The following is a 26,710-nucleotide window of genomic DNA, read 5'->3' as shown; positions in this document are numbered from 1 at the left end:
AGCTGACAAGATGTTAAAATGATAGAAACATAGAGAAATAGATACACACATACATAGGTTTCTAGAAGCTAGGTTTTGAACCAACCAATTTTATATGTCTAAAAATGATTCTATTTTATCAATAACATAAATCTTAACAAGGGACTTTCCAGAAATTTCCCCCGCTGTATAATTTCATATAACTACTTGGTTGTGACGTAGAAGGGGGACTTTTTTGGTCTGGCCGAGGATAACTATTTCCCCTTCTGAAACTTGACTTTTTAGCCCAACAGTTTATCTTCCAGAATGATTTTGTTATAATGGTCTGTCATTTTTCTGTGCCTCTGTAAGTAATTCTGAAATTCAGAATGTACCAATAGCCACAAAACACAAGTGCTGAGCAAGCTCACTACATTACTAGTAAGATTCACATCCCTATATGAGTCTCTCAGCTCTTAAATCAGAAGAGAATTGTTTTCATATACTAGCTTAATATGTTCTAGAACTGGATCTACTGACTAAAAGGTATTATTTGGATCTCTCTCATGCCATCCTGTCTTATACTTCTACAATGCGTCTTCAGGATAAAGTGTCAGCTGTATAGTTTATCTTTCTTACATTTATGTTTTAGCTAGAAAAACAAGTTAATCAATATGCATAGGCAGATACATGCAAGCACGTGTATAAACATGCAGGCCCAGAATATTACTCAGTGCTTTGATGTCAATGTTTTTATACTGGCTCATGTGTTCACTAATTATATTTTCTCTTGGGTTCATTTTTAATTGATTTATCTTTAAACACTTGCTTAATGTCAGGGTATGAATTAGTGCATGAATAAAAGTACAATCATTAAAAGATCTTTTTAAGACTTGTAATAATACTTTTGAGTCAGTGGATACCTTCTAGGGCAGATTTCTGTGCCATTTGTTTTTGTGTTATTGTTTCAGCATTCTACAAAATCATTAATATCTCATTAATTTTATGGCACCATAAATAAGAACTAAGTACCCTAAGGAGCAGTTTAGCAGAAATTTATGCTATGTCACATTTCAATATATATTTACACTTAATTATTTTTTGGTACTTAAAGCCCTCTAGAATTTGCTAAGATGTGCCCTCCACTGCTACTTCTCACATCGGCACCACACTGTTTCCTCTGTCCCTTTAATGTAATGTCCCAGAGCATTTAACCTCCGCATACGTATTATGGTGAATATTTCCTCTACTCATGCTCATTCTTTCCCTATGATGGAGAACCCCCCCTCCTCACTTTTTTTCTGCCTATCTAAAACTCATCCATATGTAAGATTCATCTAAAATATCAGCCCCTCCACAAAGCCCATTGCAGTAACTCCAGCCAAGATTAGCTATTTCCTTTTAAGTCATCTATGGCGCTCACTTGTTGACTGTAATAGTCACTCATCCACTTAATCAATCAAGAGTATTTGTCATATCAAACACAAGTATTATGTTATGCGTTTCGCAACACATTCATGAATAATACATAACACCCGCTTTTACTGAATTCGGAGTCCAGAAGAGAAGACAAACAACTAAATAGGCCACAATAATTCACTGATAGATGTAAGCACAGTGTGCAATGGGAACACCCAGGAACAGACGGGGTAAAGTAATGATAAGGAGCTCAGGTTCTGGAGTCACAGTGCCTGGATTTGCATCAGAGTTAGAAAAACTGGGAAATCTAGAGTTCCATTATGGATATGTAAAGTGTGAGATGCCTAAAAAGACATTTAGATGCAGATCTCAAACAAGCAGTTGGATGTACCAGTCCGGTGTTCGGAAGAGAGGCCCACGCCGAAGATATAAATTTGGGACTTATTGTGGTACAGCTGGTGTTTAAAGTCACGTGACTGAATGAGATTATCTCCGGAGTGAGTGTCAGTTGAGGAGACAAGAGATCCATGGAATGAGTCCTAGAACACACTGACTAGAACACTTCTGACAGAAGCAGGAGAGAGCAATAGGAACCAGTAAGAGAAATTGAGAAGGGCCAATAAGGAAGCAGAAAGACCAGGAAACTGTGCTGTGTGAAAGCTAAGTGGAGGAATTATTTCAAAAAGAAGAGAGTGACCCACTGTGTCAAATGTTAGTGACAGGCTAGATAAGATGAGGAATGAGAACAAATTAGATGTAACAAGATGGCAGTCACTGGTGACCTCACCATGAGCTGTTTTGGTGCCATGCTGAAGATGAAAGCCTGGCAGGGATGGATTCCAGAGAGAAGAGAAAGAGAAGAATTGGAGATAGCAATTGTGTACAATCTTTTGAGAAGTTTTGGTATAAAAGGGAGCAGAGTAATGGCCCAGTGGACTAGGGGCTTTAGAGAAGCAGATTTTCATGCTTGAATGCTGAGCAAATGATGGAATGATCGAGTATAGAAAGAAATTATTCTCTCTCTATTCCTCTGGCTCTTCCCCTGTCTCTGCCACCAGCTCACTTTCCGAGGCCCACTCCTAACCCGACACCCCAGGGCACTCCAGATATACATATTCTACAGGAGCTGCCACACTGTGATTGTTTTTATGTCTCCCTGTAACGAATGGTAAATTTCATGAAGGTAGAGACTATATCTCATTTGCACACCTTAATCTTCATGTCCATGGCACAAATGATACCTGTAGATTATCTGCCCCCGAAAGGAGCAAATGATGTAGTCACAAGGAGAGACCTATCCCCATGAGAATGCAAGCTCATTGAGGGGAGGGATTTTCGTCTGTCTGCTCACTACTTTATCCCGAGCACGGAACAGAGCCTGGTTACAGCAGGTAACCAGTAAATATGCACTGAATAAAGAACGAATTAAGAATGAATTTAGCTGGGGAAAGTTATGAAAGGAATTCTGATGAGACTTAATGTCTATGGAGCACTTTCTGTGCACCAGGCTCCATGTAGATGCCGGACGCATGGGCTGTTGATCGAAAAATTTTCAACCTTTATATTACATTAAAATTTTAATTGAAAATCTGCTTACTTTTTTTACTACAGAGAATGTATGGCAACAGGATACAACAAGATTTTTTTTTATTTTTTTTAATTTGGTGTCTGAGAGGCATTTTTTATTTCCAAATTATACTAGTGAGAAAGGCCTGCTAATCCCAACCTCTGTCACACCACCAAAAATTAATATTACTACATGAGGGTTCCCTCAATGAATTCCTCTTAAAATTAAGTGCAAAGAAATTTTGTGCTACACCAATAATCAACAGGAATGGCTTTTTGTTGTTGTTTTTTTGCATTATATATGAATCATGTAAAGTATTTCTCTTTGCCTTGGTTGCCAAGAAACACAGAATAATTAATGCTCAAAGTAGCATTAGTTAATAATCATGCATTTTATTACCTCAAACTGCTTTGTGAAGGCAACACAGAAAAATATCTTTTGGTAGGGGGAAAATAGTTGATCCCGAATTTTTTTTTTGGAAAGAATTTCTTTTAGAAAAGAAAACTTACAATTATGCTAAGTTTTCAGGCAAAGTTCCTTCAGTTGCTTATATTTCTACATATCGGCTGCCAAGACTTAACAATAGTTTTTCTTCATGTAGCTGGGCAATTAAGTTTAGTCCATTTTCTGCGATTTTAGTAAAATAATCTCTTGACATTAGAAAAGGTTTTTTTCTACTAAGTTTACATATTGGAAAGTTTCTACATTATCGAAGTCTCTCTACGAAGTGACCTTACATATCTACTTTCACAATGACTATTGTACTGTAAATACTTCCAGTTTATTTATACTCACTTTTGATTGTAACTCAGAAGTGCTGAACATTATTCATCCCCGAAGACTGAAAAACAGCTCTGTGCACTTGTATAAAATCTGGTGTGTTCTGTAGAACTGCTTAGAAAACACCGTCTACCATGCTGTCCTATGCCCTTACATAGTTTTCTTTTAGAATTAAATACCAGAAAAAAGTTGGCCATTAACGAACTGTAAAGATGTTAATTGTATTGCACATGATTTTTCACTCTTGGTTACCAAGAAGCTCAGAGTCCTACTGATAAGCAGTAAGAATATCAGCCAAGACCCTTAGCATACTTAGATTCCTTTTCCTTCTCAGGGCTTTTGATCTTGAATTCTAACAATCTAATTATACAAGTGCATTTCTTACTTGACCTCAGATTCCTTTCATGAGTAGGAAAGGTATAAATAAATACGTAAATATCCAGGAGCTGGTTAGTTTCTCTGTTACATTATTTAAAACATAATCTAATCCGGTAAAAGAGCCATCATGGTCCAACTATTCTCTAAGTGTCCATAAAAGTCTCTGAAAGTTTACTCTGGAAACACAGTTGATGGATACCCCTCAGATTTTTATAGACAAGAAAGGTAAAGTCAGAGAAGTTGAGTGACGTAATCAGCTAATGGAGAAAATGGAGGGTGAATAACAACTAAGCTATTTGTATAATATTCTAGCCAACATATTACTGAGTTACAAGTGCCTCTGTGAGCTGAAAAGCCCAGCTGTGTTTTCTACTTTCTGCACTACAAGCAATAATAAAGATGAAGTAATTGTAAATCAGTTAAAACCCTTCAAAGATATTAAAGATGGAAGTTATGTATCCAATTACAAACCCATCCTTCTGTTTCTACAAATAAAGTAAACGAAGCAATGCTGATTACTATATATTAACATAACAAAATAGAAATTGCAAAGAGGTGAGTGGCAAAGTCTCTAAGGAAAACATTTTAAGTAGTCTGAGTAATATATACATTTCATTCCACTTCAGTATAAATTAAAATTTAGCTGCTTAGAGTATGTATATGCGCATCCCTTAAAATGAATATAGCTCAAGCAATTGCAGCTCTGAGGTCAAATACTTAAGGAAAAGAAAATGGATTAATGAGGACTATCAGGACATCCAGCAAATTCCTTCAGCATAACGTAACATTAAGAATCCTAGTCCTTGAGGGGCACCTAGGTGGCTCAGTCAGTTAAGTTTGACTTCAGCTCAGGTCATAATCTCACTCAGGTCAAGATCTTATTCAGGTCATAATCTCAAGGTTCACCAGTTCAAGTCCCACAACAGGCTCACTGTTAGTGCAGAGGCTGCTTTGGATCCTCTGTCTCCCTCTTTCTTTGCCTCTCGCTCTCTCTCTCTCTTTCTCAAAAATAAATAAACATTAAAAAAAAAGATTTGGGGTGCCTGGGTGGCTCAGTTGGTTGTGTGTCCAACTTTGGTTCAGGTCAAGATCTCACGGCTTATGAGTTCAAGCCCCACATCAGGCTCTGTGCTGCCATTCAGAGCTTGGAGCCTGCTCGGGATTCTGTGTCTCCCTCTCTCTTTGCCCCTCCCCCACTCTCGCTCTCTCTCAAGAATAAATAAACATTAAAAAATTTTTATAAAGGGGTGCCTGGGTGGCTCAGTCGGTTAAGCGTCCGACTTCAGCTCAGGTCATGATCTCACTGTTTGTGAGTTTGAGCCCCGCGTCGGGCTCTGTGCTGCCATTCAGAGCTTGGAGCCTGCTTGGGATTCTGTGTCTCCCTCTCTCTCTGCCCCTCCCCTGCTCACGCTCTGTCTCTCTCTCTCTCTCTCTCAAAAATAAATAAAACATTAAAAAAATTTTTTTTAATTAAAATAAAAAAGATTTAAGGGGCGCCTGGGTGGTTCAGTTGGTTGAGCTTCCAACTTTGGCTCAGGTCATGATCAAGAGGTTCGTGAATTCGAGCCCCAGTTTGGGCTTTGCGCTGACAGTCCAGAGACTGCTTGGGATTATCTATCTCTCTCAGCCCCTTCCTGACTCGCACTTTCGCTCTCTCTCAGAGTAAATAAATAAACTTAAAAAAAATTTTAAGAACCCTATTCCTTGAAACATGACTATTCCTACCATTCGTTCTCTCTCTCCTGAAAGGAAAGAAAGAGATACTGTCTTCTATTGGGGACAGTGTAACAATCCAAGCGTTTAAAATATGTTAGGAAATGCTATGTACTTTTCTGCATGGAAAAAAAAAATACATATAGAAGCACCCCTGCCTGATATCTCCAGCTTTCCTATTAGACTTTGAATTCAGTGGATATGGTTGAAATCAGAGCAGACATAAGAAGGAGCCAAGATATGGCAAAGGCTTTCTAAGTTGCTAGAATTCAGATTGATGCTGTAACATAACAATTATGTCGCTCAGAAATAAATACATATCTACCAAACATGAAATGTTAAGCAGAAAAATAATTGCTTCCACTGAACTTGGCTTCATGATCCTTACACCAAACTAACAATTAGAGAGTCCAATTTCAATCCATTTCCTGGATTGCATTTTTTATTACTCCCATTAACCATGAATTTGAGAGGTCATGTAAGTGGAAGTAATCCAAAGAGTCTTTGTTGCTTGGTGAAAGATATGTAGGTGCCCATTAAAGGATTTAAATCTAATATGTCAAGTATTTTCCCCCAAGATATTTTTCTTTGTGGAAAGTTTCCTTTCATTTTTTTAAATGAGGCCTCATGGGTGCCCCGATTTGGAGAATCTACTACTAATTAAGTAGCCAAGACCTACACATATGAAACAAAGAACAATTCTAGGATGATATACAGCATAGGCTATTATGAAAGTATGTATGCAGTTTGGGGTGAACATTACAGCTGTAGGAATTCAATACAAAGAGAAGATCATTGTTGGTTGGATTCATCTAAGAAATGGGGTAAGTCCATCTCAATTTGAAACCTTAGAAAAACTAATGTAGTACTAAAATGAGTTTTAAGAGAAGGAGATATTTTATTAGTTCTGAGGTGGCATCATGAACAAAAGTAAGAAAAGTGCCTGGAAAATATTATACGGCTGTGTCTATCTATGTAGAGTTTGCTGATATGATTGGTAAAGGGTGATCTACAGAATTAAAAACTCCATCAAAGTTGAATAAGATCTTGGCTCCCAGAAAGCTAGTACCGGTTTGGTAGGATTATTTCTATTAATCCTACATAGTACCTGTATTACATAAAAATAATATCAGCCTGCATGCATTTTTGCAAGAAATTATTCCCCCAAACTCATCTTGAGTATGTGCTATATGCTAAGGTGTAGCTGGCACAGGATGAGAAAAAAAATACTGCCTGTGCACACAGAATTTATATTCCAGTGGAAACATTTATCATTAGTTTTGATCATGATAAGGATGATGATGATAACAAGAAATTACATTTATTCAGTTTTTTAATTATAATACTGAAATTATAAACACTGACATTTTAGAGTACATCATGTCTTAATCATTAATTCATTCGTTTATTCATTTTTCATTCATTCATTCATACATTTGTTAAACGCCTATAATCAAGGTCTTCACAGTTATCAAAGATGTTGATTTAATTCAAATGATTACAATTCATTTCTTATAAAGACATGAGCAGCTATCACACAAGAGCCCTACCAATTTTCCCCAAAGAAGTTCCTTCCTCTAAAATATCTATGGTGCATTTTTGCAGAACTTGTTGCCTCTGATGGAATGTCTTCCCCCTTTATCTATCCTTCAAGATTCAGTTCAAGTGTTGCCTCTTCCATGAACCCTCTCCTGACTCCTAGGGAAAATGTATTTTGTGCATGCTTCCATTTTAACAAAAGCATATTAAATTATGATTTATCTATCCCCCTGTTAGAGCTGCGAGCTCTTAACTGCGAGCTCCTTGATGGCATCTTTATTCATCTTTCCATTTTAGCAACTGAAACGATGCCTAATGTAAGAAGTGCTCAATGAATATTCTTGAATGACTATCTTATAATAAAGGAGACTTAGGTGCACTGTACGTGATTATTATAATATTTGAGTGCTAACAGCTGGTTGAGGGTCTAGTCTCACAGATCTTCTGTCCCTCTAAACACGCCAAGCTCATTGCCACTTTCAAGCCACTCTCTGCTCTGGGATGTCCCCCACCCTCCCCATTTCATACCGCTGGCATTAGCTTTCTCACTTAGAGCTAGCTTCAATTTCAGCTCCTCAGAGAAAACCCTCCTGATCCCCAATCTACAATGGCATTTCACCACTGTCTTTCATCACACCCTGTTCTCATTCACCACAGAGCTTATATCACACTCTCCTGTCTTTCTGGTTTGTCTACTCTTCATTGCTCCCAGTCAGAATGTAAATTCCCTGAGAGCTGATCTCTTAGTTTCCACTGCTGTACTCCTACCATCTAGCACAGTGCCTGCCATCGAGTAAGCACGCAAGAAATCCATGCAATTGAATGAAGAATAAATGAGAAATTTGGATCCTCTTTTCCATAAGTGGCAAACTATGGCTTATGGGCTACGTTCCACTTGCTGGCGAGCTTTGTTTGGACTGCTCATGTTTTGTTTTTTTTTTTTTTAATACTGAATGAGTTGTCAAATTTAAAAATTAAAAGATTTTACATTTTTCAAAAATTTCAAAATTCAGGTTTCTGTTGAAATGTTGAAAGAAGTGGAAATCTAGGGCCTACAATCCCAATTGGAAAGTCAGCAGAGGTGAGTAATGGTTGCCTGCTTTGGACGAGGATCACCAGACTGTCCCAGCCTCACCTGCTCCCTCAGCACTCAGTCACATGCCCCGTCTGACCATGAAGGTGGTCTCGATTTGGCCCTGACCTCTTCTGCTAAAGCTGTCTCTGTGACCCATGCTCTACATCACACTCACATGACTCCTATAAACCCTGTCCTCATGGACTGCTGTTACTACTAAATCTGAGACTGTATCTTCAGAGATAACTTAGCATCAGAACTTACTTTTTTATTATTTCTGCATTATGACATGGAAAGATTATATAATCAAATACAAAACTGAATTCATTATATACCAGAAGAAAATCTAGGTGAGTGTTTAAGAGATCTCAAAGTGGCAAAAGAAACCTATCATTAAAACATTAAAAAACAGCGCAGGTCATGATCTCGCGGTCTGTGAGTTTGAGCCCCGCGTCGGGCTCTGTGCTGACAGCTCAGAGCCTGGAGCCTGTTTCAGATTCTGTGTCTCCCTCTCTCTGACCCTCCCCCGTTCATGCTCTGTCTCTCTCTGTCTCAAAAATAAACGTTAAAAAAACCCCAAAACATTAAAAAGCAAATTAATCAGGAAAAAGTAGATATAACTACTATGACTAAGATTTGTTACTGTTAATTAAAATTCACTAACAAAAAATGGACGCTGTCAGAAGAATGGATAAACACATTTTCAAATAATTCACAGAAAATAGAAATATCAAATAGCATTAAAAGATAGTCCATTTTATTTATAATCCAAAAGATGTGAATTAAAATGAGATTCCCTTTCGGGGCACCTGGGTGGCTCAGTCGGTTAAACGTCCGACTTTGGCTCAGTTCATAGTCTCACGGTTTGTAAGTTCAAGCCCTGCATGGGGCTCTGTGCTGACCGCTCAGAGCCTGGAGCCTGCTTCGGATTCTGTGTCTCCCTCTCTCCCTCTGCCTCTCCCCTGCTCATGCTCTGTCTCTCTCTGTCTCTCAAAAATGAATAAATGTTAACTAAATTTTTTTTAATGAGATCCCCTTTCATCTATAATTGATTAACTCATTTAACAAACATTTGCGGAGTGGTCACTATGTTCCAAACACTGTAAGTTTGGCAAATATTTTTTTAAACGGTAGTAATTTTAGGATTCAGTAAAATTAATACCATCACACATTGTGAAAAACAATTTTATGATATGCATCAAGAACCATAAAATAGTTCCTATCCTGTGACCTAGTAATTAAACTTCTTGGAATTTATCCTAGGGAAGTAATCAGTGTAGCAGACAAAGATTAATGTATGAGGATGTTAATCATAGCATAATTTATAATACCAACACATTAGAAATCGAAATGTCCAACAATGGGAGTGATTAAATAAATTATGGTACATTCAAATGATGAATGATTATGCACACATTAAAATTATGTTTTCAAAGACCATTTAGTGACATAGGGAAATGCTTACTAAAACTTTTAAAACCTATATTTTAAAAATAATTTCATATAGCCAATTATAATGATCCCTTCTTTCTTGCCTCATGAGACAGAAAGAAGTTTCTCCATATAAATCTTAGTTCTGGTAGGTATTAAAATAGAAGGTCTCGCATGGTTCACTGAAGCATTATTTACAATAGCCAAGATATGGAAACAACATAGGTGGTGGTGTATATATTTACACAATGGAATACTATTTAGCTCTAAGAAAGAAGGAAATCCTGCTGTTTGCAACAACCTGGATGGACCCTGAGGGCATTATGCTCAGTTACATAAGTCAGAGAAAGACAAATATCATATGATCTCTTACATGTGGAATCTAAAAATGTGGAACTCATAGAAACAGTGTAAGTATGGTTGCCAGGGGTTGGAGGTGGGAAAAATAAGAAGATGTTGGTCAAAGGATACAAATGTACGGTTATAAGATTAACAAGTTCCAGGGATCTAATGTATAGAGTGGTGAATATAGCTAATAATACTGTATCATATACTTGAATGTTGCCAAGAGAGTATACCTTAAATGTTCCCAGCAAATAAGAAATAATGATGCAATGAGATGAAGCTAATGGTTGGTGGTAATCATTTTGCAACACACAAATGTGCCAAATCAACACATTATACACCTTAAACTTATACAGTGTTATGTTTCAATTATATCTCAATAAGGTTTGGGGGAAAATAAAAAAAAATTTCAGACACAAAAAACAGAAATTGCTACATGGGATCAGAAAAGCAGTATGGTTTAATACAAGTTAAACATACACAAAGCACTGAAGAATGTCCTAGATTGCAGGTAGTGACTATTCTATAGAAAGAGAGGAAAGATGGGAGAAGGAACAGGAAGAAAGCAAAATATAAAAGAACAAGACCACAGCAGAAAGAAGAGACAGAAATGCGTAAGGAGAACATGTGGAGGACAGAAAATCAAAAAGGACACATAGCTGAATTTTAAGGAAATTCTCTGCACACACCATAGTATTAGAACTTAAGAAATTCCCTTTTTGATGTATTTATAGTATTATGTAGATCAGACAAGACACTTACAAGAAGCATTATTTGTTTCTTGTAACACCAACCACAGGAAGGGCCAAAAAGGATGTCATGGCAGAAAAGCAGAACTACCTCAATACCATGAAAAGAATAACAACAAAAATTGAAAGTCTCAGTGCACCAAAATAAACTGTCTGTACAAAAGATGATTATAGTAAAACAAGGAGGAAGTTGAACCTTGGTTTTAGAATTACTGAACTGTGCAAAGGCAGAAACCAATCTGCATGGTCATCAGTGTTCAGGAGGCAAATAATTCCATGTCCACAATGAAAGCAGTGAAACCTGGGCTCCACCAAACCCTTGGAGCACAGCTACATGGCTCCTCCTGAAGCCAAGTATACACCCCCTGCTCTTTGCATTTGTGCTTCGGTGAGGGAGCTGTTTGAGTAACAGATTCATAATGCACTTAACCAAATATAACATCCAAGCCTAGAGAAAGCTGAAGGAGTCACTTGTGGAAAGATCAAAAGAGCACAGAGGATTCTCTTCTATGAGTGAAAACTGAATTTTTCATTAAAAGATGGTGGGAAGAGTCACCCAAGAGAATGCATTTAAAAGTAATAAGGTAACAATGTTCTGCGTCACTGTAACTAAGTAAGAGGACAATTGCGTAACCCGACACTGTCAGCTGCACATACCCCGTTCCATATATTTTGCCATTCCTACCCCGTTTTGAGTTCCTAGAAGAATGTGCATGGACTCATTTCATATTTACTCCTAACAATTTAATCACAAGGCTTAGAGTGTTCAGCAATTCCGAATCTCCTTCCCTTTACCCCTCTGATGTACTCCCTCTTCCTGAAATCGGGCTTCATTTATGTATATCCACACTGTACCATCCTGGTTCTGCAAACTGTTGCTTTTTCAACGTTTTGGTTTTGTGAAATTGAGAAACCTCTACATATCCATGCAAGCCATTTTCACATCTGTAATTTTATCTCTTTGTTTCAGTAAGTTGTTTTTATCCCCTTGTTCCCTTTTTTTTTTTTTTTTTTTTACTACTTCTGAACTCCCACTTTTGGACAACTCCACCATAATTTTTGAATCTAAGCTATTCTCTTCAAGAACTGTCATAAACTTAAATCCATCAAGACCATTGACCCTTGCACCATGTTCGCTTTTAACATTGTTTGTATTTTGTGTCATTACCTTTCAATCTGTGACTAGCTCTTGCATTCTTTATTCTCATTCTTCATTCTTTTCAACATCCCCCATAGCCTGTTTTTAAAATTTGTATTCTCTACTCTATACTTAGTCTGCTTAAAAATGAACTGACCTAGAAAAGTCTCTTCTTGACCTTGACATTTTTACTATTACATACATCATACTGGTAATCTGAGGTTGCATTTTTAAACCTCCTCTTCATGGATCTGGGTGATTGGTTCAAACATCTGCCATTCTACTGGTTCCAAGGCTGCCTTAGCTGGTCTGGTTGTTCATTTCCCATTGAAAGGCTGCAAGGTCAGGACTTGTTCATGTAACTGCTCACTCGGGCAGAGGGGACAGCCTCTCCAGACAGAGCAAAATTAGCCTTCAGTCAAGAGCACATGGGTGGCTGGACTCCTCTACTTCCTTCTTCTAAAATTTTCACTGCTCACTCTGGCCCGTTCTTCCCTGTTGTTTTCCTTCCACCATGCTACAGCTTGTGAAATAACTCCTTGCCCATGTCCATGTTGGGCCATCAGGTTTCTCTATTCATTCTAGTAGCCAATTTGATTTTCATTCTCAGCCTGTGATTTTTTTTCTTTCCATTCACATTCAATCTTTAGTAACTCCTTTTCTAGACTGACTCAATTCCTATCATCTGAATTTCTCTTTCTCTCAAAAATACCTTTTCCACATCCTAAACCTCTGTGTTCTACTTCCTTCAACTTGCCCTTCATTCCGTCCTTCATCCTTCAATACCTAAAATCCTCTTTTGTCTTTCTAGCTATAATCTATCTGCCCTTACCTGTTTCCATTCTATATATGCATTTTGCTATACTATGAGAGACCCAAAAATCTTGTCAGTGATTGAAATGTATTAAAAAAAAAACAGAGCAACCTCTTTTGTTAATATATCCTAGAATGTGACACCTTCCCAGAATCTTTTGTAAAAGTTATACTCAAGTTTACGTATATTAGATAGTTATGCAAAGAAGAGAAGGGCAAGAAGTGTCTAAAGAGCAACCTTTCAACACCTTAAACTTACATAGTGCTGTATATGTCAATTATATCTCAATAAAACTGGAAAAATAAAAAAAGTAAAAATAAATAAATGTACTCAGGATCTTACTTTATATCTACCAATGTCTGTTCAATTAACTGTTAAGATGTATGGGAAGAAGGAAGAGGGAGAGGTTGACAATGTGAGAAAATGACTGGAGAGAAAGACTGGGAAAGTCCAGAAAGTTTGGACTTTAACCTGTAAAAAAAAAAAAAAAAAAAAAAAAAAGAAGCTACTATGGAAAAAATCAAATTGGCATTGTGCATTCAATATTTTTAACTTTTAAACAAATCTGTGTTAGAAGATGCAAATTTCAAGTTGATCTTCATGTTAATAAAATTAAATTCATCAAACAACACTTATTAAGCACCTATTTTCATGAGGTACTATAAAATGAAAATGGTTCCTCTAAAAGAATTTAAAATTTAGCCTAATATCTGTTAGAAGTCCAATGGAAACTAATTACAGGCTGATACTTACAGCTTCTGTATGAAACATGCCGACCTACGACTCCAAGAGGCCAAAAGCCATCCTCAAGGTTTATCCTGATTAGACCTGAACATACCCCCTTCCTTCACACTCTCTATTTTCTCAGCCTCTCCTCCTCTCTCCTTCAAACTGCCGTTAGTTGCCATGGTTTTCCTATTTTTCAGGCTCTGACCTGGGACTGTTTCGTCCCTCCTGGCCCAGCAGTTTTTGGTGGCAAGTATCATTTTCTTGTAGATCAGCCCCTAGCATAACTCCCGGAACACAACTGGGCATTCTGAGAGCATTTTCTTCTCCTTGGCCCAGAACAAGGGGGCAGGTGCTGAAGAAATGAAGGGACCAGAACATGAAAATATAACAAGCCATGGCACAAAACACAACGTTAAGATTAACAAAATAATATTGGACATAAAATGTGATACCTGATGGGCCAGAATATAGATATTGTGTCCAACATCTTTTGGGGAAACACCGTCATCTCCTCCATCATCATCCCCATGGTCACATTCCAATCCTTGGTTATAGGCGTTCTTCATCACATCCACCTATCAAAAAAACAAATAGGAAGAACAGGCATTTTACGTTGTCTATGAGGTATAATGAAAAACTGGAACACTTCTGGGGCACCTGGGTGGCTCAGTCGGTTAAGCGTCCGACTTCGGCTCAGGTCATGATCTCACAGTTCGTGGGTTTGAGCCCTGCATCGTGGGTTGGAGCCTGTTTCAGATTCTGTGTCTCCCCCTCTCTATGCCCCTCCCCCACTAGCGTTCTGTCTTCCACTGTCTCAAAAATAAACATTAAAAAAAATTTTTTTTAATAAAAAAATTTTAAAAACCGGAACACTTCCAAAGACTTGAAAACTACGAAAGAACTATAAATGAAAATGGCCTTAGAAATCATCTTTATTTAAATAAACATGAACAATATTTTCTGTCTTCCTTGAACATTTTTGCTTTGATGTTTGAATACTGACAATGCCAAAGTTCCAATGAATTAGGCAGCTCTAGAACCCTGAGACACATCCATTATTTATTAAGCTTCCACTAGGTACAGGGACAAATGGTGCTGGACGTCGTCCTCTGTACTGAGGACCCAACAGTGGGTACAACACAGTATATGCTCTCAAGGAACTTACTGTCCAGCGGGAGAGTCAGTACATCAAGAGGTGAACACAACAGTTCTACAGCAGCACTAAGTGTGAGGCACCTAGTGAGCACACAGTAGGGACATGAACTCAGGCAAGAGACTGATGGGGGGCCACAAGAAGGAAGTGGATGTTGAGAATAAGGTGTTGTAGGCAGAGGGCTATCGTACATTGCTGCTGTTGAATGAACATGTAACTCTTTGCCCCATTTAACCATAAGAATAGAGAATGTCTTGGTCCTCTTAGTCCACTACCTACACATATGAGGCTCTCAGTAAATATATGTTATAAAACTGTATCTTACATTTTTATCTGCCCTCCTCAACTTCATTCCTCACTATTAAAGAGAGAGCAATGCTTTTGAAACCCCATGCTTTCAAGGACAAAAAGGGAGAGGCAAACCAAGAAACAGACTCTTAACTATAGAGAACAAACTTATGGTTACCAGAAGTGAGATGATGGGGGGGGGGGGGAGGGGCAGTGAAATAGGTGGTGGGGATTAAGGAGGGCACATGTCGTGAAGAGCCCTGGATGATGCATGGAATTGTTCAATCACTATATTGTGCACCTGGAACTAAAATAACGCTGTATGTTAAATATACTGGAATTAAAATTAAAAAAAAAAAAAGAAGCCCAGTGCTTTTAAAGCATGCTGATATTACTTCATAATTTTTATGTTACAAGCGAGGAGGAAAATATAACTTCTACAATAATGATCTCTGTGGAATCCCCAGTCAAGTCTTCAGATAATTTTCTTTAGGCCAAGCATGGTGTAACATTTCAATGATACAAACAAGCACAGAAGGAATTGGTTTTATTCTCATTGTTCAGAAAGAGATATAAATAAAATTTTCGAGGAGTACAAACATTTTTCACATACCTTTCTCAAATATTCCAATACACAAACTAAAGAAAACTTGCTTTTTTTTCTGGCAAAAAGAATTTGCAGACAGTTTAATAGACTGTGACAGTTTGATTAAGAAAAGTACTTAGAGGAGCGTCTGGGTGGCTCGGCCAGTTAACTGTCCAACTCTTGGTTGTGGCTCAGGTCATGAACTCACAGTTTGTGAGATTGAGCCCCACATCGGGCTCTGCACTGACAGCATGGACCCTGCTTGGGATTCTCTCTCTCCCTCTCTCTCTCTGTCCCTCTCCTGTTCATGCACTCTCTATCTGTTTCTCTCACTCAAAATAAATAAACTTAAAAGAAAAGTGCCTAGAGTGGATAAAACCAATGAAGTAAGGACCCAAATCACAAAGGTCTTTTGCATCATGGGAACTCCTGAGTTACTTTTAAAGGTAGGTTGTGATGTGCCATCATGCCTGGTAGGGCAGTGAAAGCCACTAGACTTGTTTCATGACATGCATACTACAAATTTGTCCCTTTTTGGATGCACACTATTAGCACAGTTTCAAAAGTTTTCTTACCAGTTCTCTGGGTCTCATGTTAAAAAGAATTCTTTCCGCATTCTCACTGTCGTGTCTGCTTTCCATGATGGCCAGCAAAAGCTTGGAGGCATTGTTCTAGAGATACAGATTTAGTTAATGCACATGAAAAGTCTATTTCATGGATTAACAATCCCTGCATTTGTTTTGATTGACATTACCAGGAGCATTTTTTAAAAAATAAACACAATTTTAAACTGCTAATTTCATTTGGCTAACTAACATTTTAAAATAGAAGGTTTTAGGGGCGCCTGGGTGGCTCGGTCAGTTTAGCATCCAACTCTTGATTTGGGCTCAGGTCATGATCTCACAGTCATGGAATCCACCGAGCATGAAACCTGCTTAAGATTCTCTCTCTCCCTCTCCTGCCTCTCCCCTGCTCACCTGCACACGTGCACACGCATATGCTCTCTCTCAATAAATAAATAAATAAATAAATAACAAAAAATAAATTAAATAGAATGCTTTACTTCATTGTCAACACGAAATAAAAATAATGAATCATGAGAGGTATGTTACAAAGAATATTTTAAATATTGGTGAAAGGGTATTTTAAATACAAAATTGACTTTGTACGTAATGCATTAAAATATAATATTTTCCTTCACTATTTTCTAAATAGGCATTGCCATGATGCCATTTTAATAAGAAAGTAAGGTGAGGGGTGCCTGGGTGGCTCAGTCGGTTAAACATCTGACTTCAGCTCAGGTCATGATCTCATGGTTCGTGGGTTCAAGCCCTGCATTGGGCTCTGTGCTGACAGTGCAGAGCCTGCAGCCTGCTTTGGATTCTGTGTCTCCCTCTCTCTCTCTCTGCCCCTCCCCTGCTCTCTCTCTTTTTCTCTCAAAAGTAAGCATTTAAAACAATTTAAAAAAATGACAGTAAGGTGAACCAGTAGCAACAATGTATTTTATAGAAATGGTATATAATTTAAAGAATTTAGTGTAATAGTTTGTAACATGTTAGCATATTAGCATACCAAAACTTTAAATAAATTTAAGCAATAATTGCTGAGAATTAATCTAAAATTCTAAATTCACAAGTTAGAAGTAAAATATAAATTTACTGATAAGTTTATTCGTCTCACTATATGCCAGTATATATGCATCATGTTTATCATCTGGGTTGTTGAAGAAGAATATTTTCTAATTTTGTTTAATAGAGACTAAAAATAGTTTATGTTGTCTTTAATGTTCCAATTTGGTTTATAAATATGTATTCTCAAACATTTAACCTATGGATTCCAAAAATGTTTCTGATATAGTTGATTTATGATCCAAAGAATTACAGAAAGTCTTATTACACAAAGCACAATATCCTCAACATGTGGGAAGATGTTTCTTTACACTGTTTTCAATAGCACCGCTCCAGAATTGTGGCCACCTGTGAAATGATAAAAACCACCTGGGAGATATTTCTACAGTGTTTTTGCAATATTTATTTCGATAAAAATCTCAACTTCCACACACAATCTTTGATAGGAGCACAAGAGAAGTAGAGTCAAATGGCTTTAAGATGTTTCTCAGTGAGTCAAAATTAACATCTTACAGGATAAAAACCTGAACTGAATCAGTTGCTTGATGTATGCAGATATTCACTACATAAATTTTGTTAATTTTATACAAATTAATTTTATCGAGTAGTTTAATACTAAATTCTCTCCACTTTTTTCTTTCACGAGTACAGCCTAAAGACTGTCTTTAAATGACTAATATTAGTAGCAATGATGTCTGATGATGATGGTAGCAATGTCCTGAAAAAGCTTTAGAATTTTGTAAGGGAAGTGGCATTATTTTTTTTTTCTGTTCCAGTTTCAATTTTTAAGGATTGGTACTAAATCCTAAAAATCCATTTTTATAATCTAGCATCCTATACAAACAACGTACCTAAAAAAAATAAGGTTCCAGGATTAGTGGAGCTGAGATCCTCAGACCAATCTGAACTGACCCCACAGAAGTTAAAGCTAAAACCTTGGTAACACTCACAGTATTCTCTAATGAACCTTACTTAGCAGGCCCAGTACATAATAGCTTAAAAATACATCCAATTTCAGAATACCATTGGCAAGATGATATTTTTTCCAACCAATCTTCTTTTTATACTATGTTGGAAGAATAGAAATCTTGTAAATGACCTACAGAAATCTGAATCAAATTGAAAGTACAAGAGCCTACATACACTAAGAAATCAAATGTGTGTGCCAGTGTTAACAGAAGATTTTCTTCCAAAGGGAGCTAGGGACCTTTATAAAAAAAAAAAGCTACCTATTGACACATTCAACACTTTACAGTCACAGCTCAGCTATGAAATATGAATTAAAAATGAAAGGATAAGACATATGCATAAAAAATTCATAAACCTATATAGTAAATGAGTATATAAAATTAAGTACAGTTAAAATTATAAATAATTAAGCAATTAAATTTAAGAATGACTGATATAAAATAAAACTTAATTTAGCATTTTTGCTATGGCATACTCTATGTTATGGAGAATTTATAATTAAAAGCATTCTACCCATGGAAGCCCCCTAAAATTTGCCACTTTGTATTGCTCTGCTTTAAAAACATTGTTCTCATATTGGCCATTATACATAAAGCTTCATAGATTGTTTGGAAAGGTATATATGCCTTGTTCCTTAAGTAGAAGACTATATTTTAAATATTTCAAGTTAAATCCATCCCTCTGGTATTTTATACATATCTTGATTTAGCCAACTGTCATATTTTGAAAAGATATACATAATAGTGCCTAGTAACATAAGTGAAATTTTAAATAATCCTTTATCAAAAAAGCATTTTCATTTGAATAGATAAAAATATTTATATAAGGTTAAGTAATACCCCATCATTTAGTTTTTTAATAGGTCTGGATTTGTAAATAATCTATACGCCCATACTTTGTTCTAATCGATGAATCACTCAGTATTTCCCTCCATTAAGTTATATCAATTAAAAATGAGTTTTTAGGCCAATAAAGGACTTTAAAAGCCAAAGGTCAAGGCTTCTGTATGTTGTTTTTTTATGAATTATGATTAAAGATGAATATAAGATGAAATAAACATTTTTCTTGTAACTCAACTTAAGCTATCTGTCACATGGTCCTAGCTTGGCTTCATTAACTAAAGCATGATGTTAACGAAGAAAAGGATACAAGTTCAATCTATGTAAGGATCATCTTCATTCTATTCTATGAACAGAAAGACTGAAGGCTTATACATATTGCCAATGAAAACAGTGAAAAAAATACAAATTCATCTCGTCTATGAAAAGAAACATTTGCTTATTAGGAGCTCTTAGCACAATCTACACATAAGCACAACATATGATTCCATTATATATCTAAATCCATATTTAGAAACAAAATTATAGGGGTGCCTGGGTGGCTCAGTCAGTTAAGCATCTGACTTCGGCTCAGGTCATGATCTCATGGTTCATGGGTTCAAGCCCTGCCTCGGGCTCTGTGCTGACAGCCCAGAGCCTGGGGAGCCTGTTAGGGAATCTGTGTCTCCCTCTCTCTCTCTGCCCCTCCCTCTGCTCATGCTCTGTCTCTCTGTGTCTCAAAAATAAATAAAAATGTTTAAAAATTTTTTTAATAAAAAAGAAACAAAATTATAAAAATGTCATTCCTATTCTCCCTAGCCATAAATTTACCTACACAAAGTTTAACTTAATTATACTTGCTGTGATATTGGATAGACCTGTCTTTACAGAAAAATTGTATTCAACCAATTTTTTTTTACCTCTTTAACACTAAACACAATAATGTGGTCTTTAATAATTCATCTGTATTGAATATCATGCCTTTGGATTTGGGATTTATATAGCTTCTTGTGTATATTCATTTGTCTGTTTCCATTTGAACAAAAACTTGATGAAATTTTTTTTAAATGCCATTTTCTTCCTGATCTCTGATAAATGTAACTGCTGGGAAGTATGTGCACAGCTTAAGTTAAGGCAGCTTCTCAAAGGGAGTGTGAAAATAGCTCGCAGTATTTGGGGAAAAAATAAGATTCTGATTTAAAAGAAAACAACTTTTAGAAGAGAGCAGAATAAAACTAGAATGCAGCCCTTTTTTAAATAGTCTAATTCATTGTGACTTGCTAGATAGAATTCTGTAGTCAAGATGAATTAAAAAATATATGGCATGATGAATTTTTAACACCTTATCTTCCTCTATATAATAAAAAATGTAAAATAAAAACAAAGGGAAGTAGTGAAACAAAGTAGCTACTTAAAAGACCTTTCAGTAAAGTACCCTCTAGCCAAACATTATCTCGAAGCTTGTTGGACATTTCATTAGGAATTTAGTGCACATTGTGCTTTTGCTATTCCTTTCTGTCAAGTCATTAGCTGAAAATAGGATAATATCTGGGGTTTTACAAGAGCTATTTGAAGATTCAGAGTCAATTCAGAAAGCAAGTTTTATATAGAACATGTCACTCCCTATCCCCGCCCCTCCACATAGTGGATTTACTCTACCTTTAGTTGGAGCACCAGATCCATTCGATATTTTCCAAGAGGGTTTATGTCATTTAGAATCAAAGCAATGATGATATCAATCCCATTGGATTCATGAGTAGCAATACACGTCTAGAAAGCAAAATGTTTGTAAACAATATTTTATTTACAACATAAAAGCACTAGAAATTATCTAACATAAAATAACAGTCACCTTAGTTTTTTTGACCTTTAAAATATAATTAAGATTTAACTTTGAAGTCAAGGATTTAAGTTTCCTTTGTTCTTTTATATAGAATCTTTTAATTGATTAGTTTTGATTAAATGGCTTTGAATGCAGAACACTGAAAGAGACCTTGTGTAACAGGTGTCTTTTATTTTTAACATGTTTATTTATTTATTTTGAGAGACAGAAAGAGAGAGTGAATGGAAGAGGAGCAGAGAGAGGGAGAGAGAGAATCCCAAGCAGACTCCGTGCTGTAAGCATAGAGCCTGGTGCCGGACTTGATCTCACAACTGTGGGATCATGACCTGAGCCAAAATCAAGAGGAATGCTTAACCAACTGAACTCACCCAATAGGAGCACTCTATGTATTATTTTGAACTCACCCAGGGACCCCAGGTATCTTTTAAAATGAACCACTTTTATAGACTTTCAAAGAATTTCAAAAATTAAGTTAAATACTCTTTCAACCAACAAATTCCAATATTCCCTACAATAGAGGAGTGCCTTAAATTCAGAATTTTAAGACCTGATCTTTCCTGGCTAAGAGAATATTCCCATTTATGAAAGTAGTGTTTGTGATATGCCTAAGGTCTGCAAGTCAATGTTATTGGCACTGATGTAGCATACCAATTTATCTGGTACTTAGTACTCAGTGAGTCACAAATGATGTTGCCGCACGTGCTGGGTGGCAGCAGACAAGGCATACAGGTGCCTTCCAATGTTCCGGGGACATCCTGTCCATGATGATGGCTAATGAAAAGTTGCAGATTCCTTAAACCTGAGTGATTTAGAGAGGAACCTTACTTGGGGGAAAGTTTATAAAACATCCTGAGAGATAAATATCAGTATTTTGAAGTTAAGGTCTACTGTGCCCCGATTCTGAACTTAATTCAATTTATAGAACTTGAAAAACAGAAACCTGTGGGTTGGAGTTTGTGGAATTACATGTTATAATGCAGCACCCAGTCAAGGGGGTTGAAAAATGGAAACTCGGGTGGAGTTAAATGAGCAAGAGTAAAATCAAGGTAACTCTGGAATGACTGCTATTTTTCAGAATGGGCTTCATTTCTCCTTTTGCACAAAATTTTTTTCACTCCCATGACACAAAGGAAAGGTGTCCTCTATTCATCTTCTACATTTCCTGAGGTTCTGATCATTAAAACACTTGCTAGACTTAGAGGCAATCGATTTGCAGATCATTTCTGGAATTTTCTGGCAACCTTCTTTTCTCGCACACATTTTCAGAGCACGGGGTTCAAAGTAAGTATATTTTTAGATATGGGATTCATGTTCATTATTATTACTTATATTGTTTTATTATGTTATTTTATTATTAGTTTTTACTTTTAGAGCTTACCTGACTTAATAAATGATTTTTAAAACTCAATTTCATCCATTTATAAGACCAAAAGTGGGGAATATGTGTTTGGCATTACAGGTATACATGTTTTCACCAACAACAAAACCAAATCTCTAAATCTACATATTTTTCCTTAACTTTAAATCAATAGTTAAGTTTTCTTGTATCATTACCCTAGGAGACTGAAATACAATCCAGGAAAATCCAGGGCAAAATCTGAAAAGTCCTTTATCAGGGAACATGTGCATTGCAGAGGGGAGAAGAGTATCCTCATAACAAATTCTTTATGTCAGCAATTGTTGAGTTTTTATCCTACATACCTCTGTATGTATGCATATGTGTGTGCACATGTTTATGCATTTTTTGTGCATATGTCATATAGTTTGCAATAGAAAAGCAGCAGTTTTTTTCACACTTCTTTCTACGTTATGCACTGATGTTTGGTCCCAATGGCTACTTTAAAATTTATTTCCAAAGACGTTTACAACCCAAAAACTTTGTCTTTCAGGGTGAATCCATGCTAGCAATGGTAGCCCCATAATTAAGTGGATGTGAATGGTCAATTAATAAACTCTAGGGTGGCTCCCCTCCCTTTACTAGTTCACGTGTCCTATCTTCTACTCCCACAATGTGTCCTTGATATCCAAGAAAATGGAATCAGGCAAACATTCTGGAAGAGAGAGGTAAAATTTCACCCCGGAAAAGGTAATACAGTCAAAAGCGCACTCTTTTTAGACTCCATCAAAATCCTGAGTTTTAGGAACAGCTCTACAATTTACTGATTCCATCACTCTGAGACAATAGAACATCACTTAACCTCTGAGTCAGAGCCTATTCATCCACAAATGGGAGCAAGAAGACCTATTTCCTAATTTTGTGAATATAAAGGAGATAATATATACTGCCCACTGCAGTGCAGTGGAAGGAGCCAAAGGGAGTGTGTTCTACGAATCCTGGAAAAGAATCATTGAAGATGAAAACTGAGCAACGATGAAGAAATGCCTTTTACTCTTTTTGGTAGGTCTGATTTTTATCTGGAACATTTTCATGGGAAATTTCTTTTACAATGAAATTAAATAAAAATATGGCATAGTATTTGCTAGTCTATAATTCAGTCTTTGTATGTTTTGTGAGAAAAGTAAAAATATCTGGCAAAGCAAGAAGAAAGACCTTTTAAATGTAGACAAAGGTTGGCTCCTTCACCAATTTGATCCTTTTGCTAATTCGTCATGAATACTTTTGCGTGAAGAGCTGCTTTCACGGTTACCTGATTTTCATGGCATGGGCCCTGGCAATACTCCGTCAAGCTCTCCAGAGTCTGGTTGACCAGCACTACATTCTTCTCATTGATGTAGAGACCCAATAGGCCCAGGCCACCGGTGGTACTTCCACAAATGCAGTCCAAAAACTGAAGGGTCTCACAGACAAGGTTATAATTTGTTTTGTTGTTTTGATTCCTCAAGAAGTTCTGAAGGCAAAAGAAAATATACCTGAGGGGTTAAAAGAAATCACTGTGCTAATTGTTTTCAGCTCTCTCACTATGTGTGTTTTTCTAACTCAAAAATATCCCCGTGGCAATGTGGAATGGAATTGCTTTTTATAAGAAAGTGTTCACATTTATTAAATTTCCCCTGGGTTTAAGAAAAAGACTCTTAAGTTTTTCCTCAAGAATCTAAATTTCTCAGTATAGTTCATAACAAACATTTCTCAGTGTCATTATCTTCAAACTATATGGACAAGGCAAAAACAAACAAACAAACAAAGAAGTAGTAGGAAAAGGAGAAGGGAAAAAGAAACTAGAAAGAAGTTCTTTAGGGAAGGAAGCAATCAAATTTTCAAGTAAAGGATCCCTCGTAAACAGTGCAGCTTCAAACAGTGGATGATACAACCGTTATGGAGGGCAAGTTGGAAGCACCTATTAAAATTTTCAGTTAATATACAATTCCACTTCCTAAGTTACCATATTATATCTATATCTATATCTATATCTATATCTATATCTATATCTATATCTATATCTATATCTATATCTATATCTATATCTATATCTATATCTATATTATATACCATATATATGGTAACTTATATGTATATATATATAATACATGCACATAAGACTACAAAGAGGTTCCCTGCACACTGCTTATTAATAGCAAAAACTGGAAACCATACCATACCTATCATAATGCAACTGGTTTAACAAATAATAGTACATCTAAACATTGGAATACTGCAAAGCTATAAAAATGAGGTACTTCAATATATACTGATATAAACACAGTCTAGTAATAATTTCGTAATAAGATGTATTACTAAATGAAAAAAGTAACTCGAAGAACATTATATAATCTAGTTTTTTTTTAAGTTTACATGTACAAATCGATATGCTTCTATGTACGTAGAAATTTCTCGAAGGAAGTACAACTGTTAACGTAATTTCTTTGGGAGAGTAAACCTGGTGAAAGGGGAGGCAGAGAGGGAAAGTTTTATTTTTATTTTATTTATTATTTATTTTTATTGATTTATTATGTAATTTACTTATTTGAATTTATTCCAACCACTTATCTTTGTTTAGGGGGTTTTTTTGTGTGATTTTTTTCCACTTTTTTATTGTGGCAAAATAGATATAAAATTTACCATCTTAAACATTTTTAAGTGTATAGTTCAGTGGTATTAAATATATTCATAATGTTGAGCTACCATCACCATCATCCATTTCTAAACCTCTTTTCATCTTGTAAAACTGAAACTCTATACCTATTAACGTCTCATTCTCCCCTCCCCCTCCCCCTGGCAACCACTACTCTACTTTCTGTCTCTGTCATTTTGACTACTCTAAATATGTCATAAAAATAGAATCACACAGTATTTGTCTTTATGTGACTGATTTCATGTCACTTGGCATAATATGTCAAGGGTGATACATGTTGTAGCCTATGTCATAATTTTCTTCCTTGGTAAGGTTGAACAGTATTCCATTGCACCCATATACCACATTTTGTATACCTATCTGTTGATGGACATTGGGGCAATTCTATATATTAGCTATTGTGAGTAAATCTACCATTTGTCCTATTAAAACAAAGGTTTTTTTTTATAAGTAGCATTTTCCAAACTGTTTGATCCCACACTCCTGTAAGAAAAATATTTGATCAGATACTATGTATCTATCTGCTACATGGACAGACCAAGTGGATCAGCATAAGCATGTAGGCATATATCCAGTATCTTCCCTCTGGAAGTAATACGCTGGTCTCTGCCCGGCCCAGGTCTGCAGCAGCCCTCTCCACGATGTGGTCCACAAGACTCATAGCTTCTACCACTTATTAATTCCTGAGCTTCTCCTCTCCTTGAAGGATATTTAATGCAATTTACATGAATCTACTATCTCTTACCAACTCAGAACACCTGCACTCTAGGCTCTTACTAGAGAACACAACTTCAAACTCTGCTCTCTCTAATCCTGGACATATGCTGTTAGAGACTATTGCACCTTTCATGTAATTATGCCACAGTGACATAAGCAGTGTGCACCAACAACGAAAAAAACAAGAGGCGAAAATTCCTAAGCACTGCTAAGTCCACCTACTTGACAAAGAAAAATGTACCAAAGAAGATGTAAGACCGGGATCATATTCATCTACAAAGGTATCAACCTTTACTGTCCTGAAAAATCCTCTTGTATATTAACTGTCTCTAATGAAGACATAAATATACTCTGTATCTTCACTCAAGATATATGAATTGAAAAAAAAAAAAGATACATGAACTGATTTGGAAATGATGAAACCCCCTGTATCTACAAAACCATGAGAGGTATAGTTGAGGCAAATGTGACCTTACTCAACAAATACCAGAATATTAGGAATAGATAATGCTGAGGCTAAACAGATGTGAATTGAGGATACAAAGGATGATACTGTACAAGCCTGATTTTTTTCACACATAAAGGAATTTTCCCTTCATTTTCCTTCACTTAGATGCAAAAGTTTCTTCCCGACTCAAAAGAGCACCATTGGTTTTATTGATTTTCTCTCCAGAGCTACACATTAGTTTCATTGGAATTTAGTTACCTACAATCACAGGCCGTATTCTCAACTATTACACAAAATAGAACAAATACCTGCAGCTCCCGGTTGTGATTCTCACACAGCAACTGCAGAAACCTCAGTATGGGCTGCATGATGGCAATTGCAGGACTCATGGTTACTTCCTCGGCAGACTTTTCCTCGGCATTTCCTGCTTCGGATCCTGCACACATCATGTCGATTTCTGGATCCATTTCTCTTCGGTATGCGCAATATGCTTTGGAGGTTGCCGAAGAAGCTTCTGTTAATTGCCCTTTCATTCCCTCTTTTAAAAGTAATGATGAATCTCTCACTGAAATAAAACAGTACTCTTAGATTTCT

General features: G+C 36.4%; 1 protein-coding gene across 6 annotated transcripts in view; it reads right to left on the bottom strand.

Moving 5' to 3' along the window:
- ITPR2 (inositol 1,4,5-trisphosphate receptor type 2) overlaps positions 1-26,710 on the bottom strand; it is a 488,958-nt gene that overhangs the window by 136,022 nt on the left and 326,226 nt on the right. For all 6 annotated transcript variants that reach the window (XR_008419706.1, XM_019452273.2, XM_053895795.1 and 3 more), the window contains 5 exons: positions 26,425-26,681; positions 23,569-23,769; positions 20,737-20,847; positions 16,238-16,333; positions 14,088-14,210 (listed from right to left, as the gene is read on the bottom strand). Coding sequence is in view for 5 of the 6 variants with exons in the window: in XM_019452273.2 (XP_019307818.1) it covers positions 14,088-14,210; positions 16,238-16,333; positions 20,737-20,847; positions 23,569-23,769; positions 26,425-26,681 (788 nt within the window). In the remaining variant the exon portion in view is untranslated. The remainder of the gene's footprint in view (positions 1-14,087; positions 14,211-16,237; positions 16,334-20,736; positions 20,848-23,568; positions 23,770-26,424; positions 26,682-26,710) is intronic.

This window comes from Panthera pardus, unplaced genomic scaffold, assembly GCF_024362965.1.
Source record: "Panthera pardus isolate Hobbes unplaced genomic scaffold, ASM2436296v1 HiC_scaffold_6, whole genome shotgun sequence".
NCBI lineage: Eukaryota > Metazoa > Chordata > Mammalia > Carnivora > Felidae > Panthera > Panthera pardus.
This window is presented reverse-complemented; position numbering and strand designations above follow the sequence as displayed.